The 3127-nt window shown below is 40.1% G+C and overlaps 1 protein-coding gene across 1 annotated transcript; it reads left to right on the top strand.

Annotated features, from left to right (window-relative positions):
- The first annotated feature begins 672 nt into the window (after window positions 1-672).
- Window positions 673-2541, top strand: SCRG1 (stimulator of chondrogenesis 1). Its single transcript, XM_063135558.1, has 2 exons — window positions 673-902; window positions 2487-2541. The coding sequence occupies exons 1-2, from the start codon at window positions 673-675 to the stop codon at window positions 2539-2541; spliced, it is 285 nt and encodes a 94-aa protein (XP_062991628.1).
- The last annotated feature ends 586 nt before the right edge of the window (window positions 2542-3127 follow it).

The following is a 3127-nucleotide window of genomic DNA, read 5'->3' on the forward strand; positions in this document are numbered from 1 at the left end:
AGAGAGAGAGAGAGAGAGAGAGAGAGAGAGAGAGAGAGTTTTAACTATTTGTGGCAGAACTTGGATCTGAAAACACCGCTTGAGTCAAGATCCGTGGTTTAGCAAGCAACACATCTTCCAATTAAAACAGTCTCTTTGCTCCACTCACTAAACTTTGTTGGTATGACCTGCTGCAACAGTTTTCCAACTGTCCACATTCATTTAGTTTCTTCCCAATCTTAATCTACAGAAGGCTTTTTTTTTTAAAGAGACCTTTACAAAATTCTGGAATTCTATTTCTAGCACCTGAAACTCAAACTCTTGAGGGGTACTCAAGTACTTATAGGAACCACTGAACTAAAGCATGGGAGTGGAAACTTTTTGGGTTTTTTAGCCACTTCCTGGAGATTATTTGTCAGGGCCACCCCCTTCTCTCTCTCTCTCTCTACTACCCCTTTTCCCTTTCTGTCACCCTCTCTCCAACATCCCTTATTGCCTTTTCTCTCTTCCCCTCTTCCTCCCTGCCTAGGGGGTGCCTAGAGAGGAACAGATCCCAATCTGCCGAGGGCTGTAGATTGTCCACCCATGAAGGAATAAATCCAAGGTAATGAGTGTTTTCATCCTGTCACCTAATCGGTTTCTGTTTCCCCTCCAGCACCCTTTCCAATGTCTTGCGAGGATAAAAGAACAAAGATGCTCTCTGCTCTTCTCTTCCTGAGCCTGCTGCTTGGGGCCAACCTGACACCATCCGGCCGCCTCTCCTGTTACAGGAAAATATTGAAAGACCACAACTGCCACAACATCCCAGAGGGAGTGGCCAGTCTTCGGCCAATTGACGGGCATCTTCAAGATCACTTTTGGGAAGGAAAAGGTTGCGAGATGGTCTGTTATTGCAATTTTAATGAATTACTCTGCTGCCCAAAGTAAGTCTTTTTTTTATTAAAAACATAATGTTTTTATTGGTTCTGGTCAATGACCATAATAAATTTATTCATTTATTAAAAACAAAACTTTGCAAGACAATTAAAAAAAATGCAAGAGAAAGGGTTCTTCCAGACAGATGTTTCCTAGAGTTCCCAGCAAAGGCATTGTTTACCTATTCCATCTTTCCTTTCTCAGCATTTGTTTGTGGTAAGAAAAATGATGGAATAAGTGCTGAGTAAACACAGGAGGATTTCAAGTGGAACGTGATGGCAGCTTCCCAAAATTCCATGAATGAGGCACAATGAAAGCCTCATCTGAAAGCACCCAGGGCCACAATCCAGTCTATGGCCATACATAATTAAAACTAATTGATTAAAAAAAAAACCCACCACAAGCCTGGTATGTTTGCAGGCTGCAAATTGACAAGTCATCCCTTCAGTTTCATTGTAGACATTTAAAAACAGCCTGGACACTTCTATCCGTCCTAAATGCAGCTACCAGATTGCTATCTAGGGGGCATTTATTGGACTGTATCACCTCAATGTTAAAAGATCTGCCTTGTTGCCTATCCATTTCCTGGTTCCGTGTAAAATACTTTTTCTACTCGATGAGCAAGCTTCCAGATGGACACAGCCCCTAGAGCTACTAATTCACCCTTCCTCTAACTGGGGCTCTATTCATGTTTTGAACTACAAGTCCCAGCATTCCCAACCATTGCCCAAGCTGACTGAGGCTGATGGGAGTTGAAGTCCAAAACATCTAGAAGCCACCATTGTGCAGCTGTTCCACCTTGCCCTACTTAATGGATTATTTCTAGTAAGAAAAAATACAGAAGTAGTAGGGAAACATTGGAGGGTTACAGATAGGTGATGTCATTTGGAAACCACCAACATTCCTAAAATTCTGTTTGAAGCAGGGCAATTGTACAATGAAAGCCTCATCGGAGGGTCTGAGGGTATTTTCAGATGAGGGGAGGGATTATGTTTCCTTACCCTTGCTCTATTCCACATTTGAAGCACAATTACATGGAGAAGAGAGCAGCGATGACGTGGCCTGTACATTTCAATGGGACAGCGCCCTCTACTGGGCATTTTATAGTGCATCCTCAGAAGAGCCGGGTTTTCTGAGGTTTATTTTGTGATGCTAAAACGGAGAAAATAAGTGGGAGAGGTGCAGAAAGGTTGACTGCATCATCAAAAGGATCCACGAACATCCGTGAATAACCAGCAAGGAGTGTGCTATAAATTGCTCTTTTAAAGAAGCTCAAATCTCAAAATGGCTTAGAGACAGATTATCGCATAGACCCCTTCACTTTTTGTCTTTAGGCAGTTGCTAAAGATTTTTTTTAAAAAAATCAGGTTCCTACAGTATTTGATCTTCACCCCCCATTGCTGTTTCTTGCTTTGAATTTGACTGCTGTCTTTATAAACTGTCTGCTTTTATTGTTTTGTGTTCTGTATTTGGTTTTATTTAGTCTATCTTTATCATTCTGGTAAGCCACTTTAGATACCTAACAATGATGGAATTATCAAGTAATACTTATACCACACTTTCTAATTTAAACTTCTACCAATGTCTTTCAGAGGTATCTTTTTTGGGCCGAAAATATCATTCATGATTCCCTGCAATAGCCGCTAAAGAATAGATTTGAAAAAGGCAAGAGGGACCTTGTTGCTGAAGACTGGAATAAAACTTGTCTGCCATGAAGCACTTCTTACAAAAGAAAGTATACTGCAGCCACTATTTGTATGCATGTGCTGTAATTTTGTTTAAAGTAAGACTAACAGCACAATCCAAACCATGTTTATCTAAGAGTAAATACTTGTGTAAATGGTATTACTTCCAAGTAAGTATGGATTTTAAAAATTGCAGCCTAAAATTAATAAAATCCCAGATATAGCTTGAGCTCTTCAATCTAATACGGCAGATACATTGATATTCATTGACCAGATTTAGGAGGCTGCACAGAAAAATGTGGAATCTTTCTTAAGGCTGCTTATGTGCAATGGACTTAGTTAATTTGTTTCTTATGTCTGCTATTTGATGAAGATGATGATGATGACTGGATGTTTATTTGTAAGCCACCTCAAGAATCCATTTCTGAACTATTAATTATTCTTATATATGACAAAGGCAGCGAGACTACTATATGCACAAAAATGGAAAGGCACAACAGTACCTACGATGGAGGAATGGCTATTGAAGATGTTGGAGTTGGCAGAGA

The sequence above is a fragment of the Elgaria multicarinata genome, chromosome 10 (genome assembly GCF_023053635.1).
Source record: "Elgaria multicarinata webbii isolate HBS135686 ecotype San Diego chromosome 10, rElgMul1.1.pri, whole genome shotgun sequence".
NCBI classification, from domain to species: domain Eukaryota; kingdom Metazoa; phylum Chordata; class Lepidosauria; order Squamata; family Anguidae; genus Elgaria; species Elgaria multicarinata.

Excerpts from the sequence above, each read along its gene's own strand:
- SCRG1 (XM_063135558.1), top strand. The coding sequence starts at position 673 with ATGCTCTCTGCTCTTCTCTTCCTGAGCCTGCTGCTTGGGGCCAACCTG. Across the intron at positions 903-2,486 it reads GAATTACTCTGCTGCCCAAA|AGGTATCTTTTTTGGGCCGA; the intron begins GTAAGTCTTTTT and ends AATGTCTTTCAG.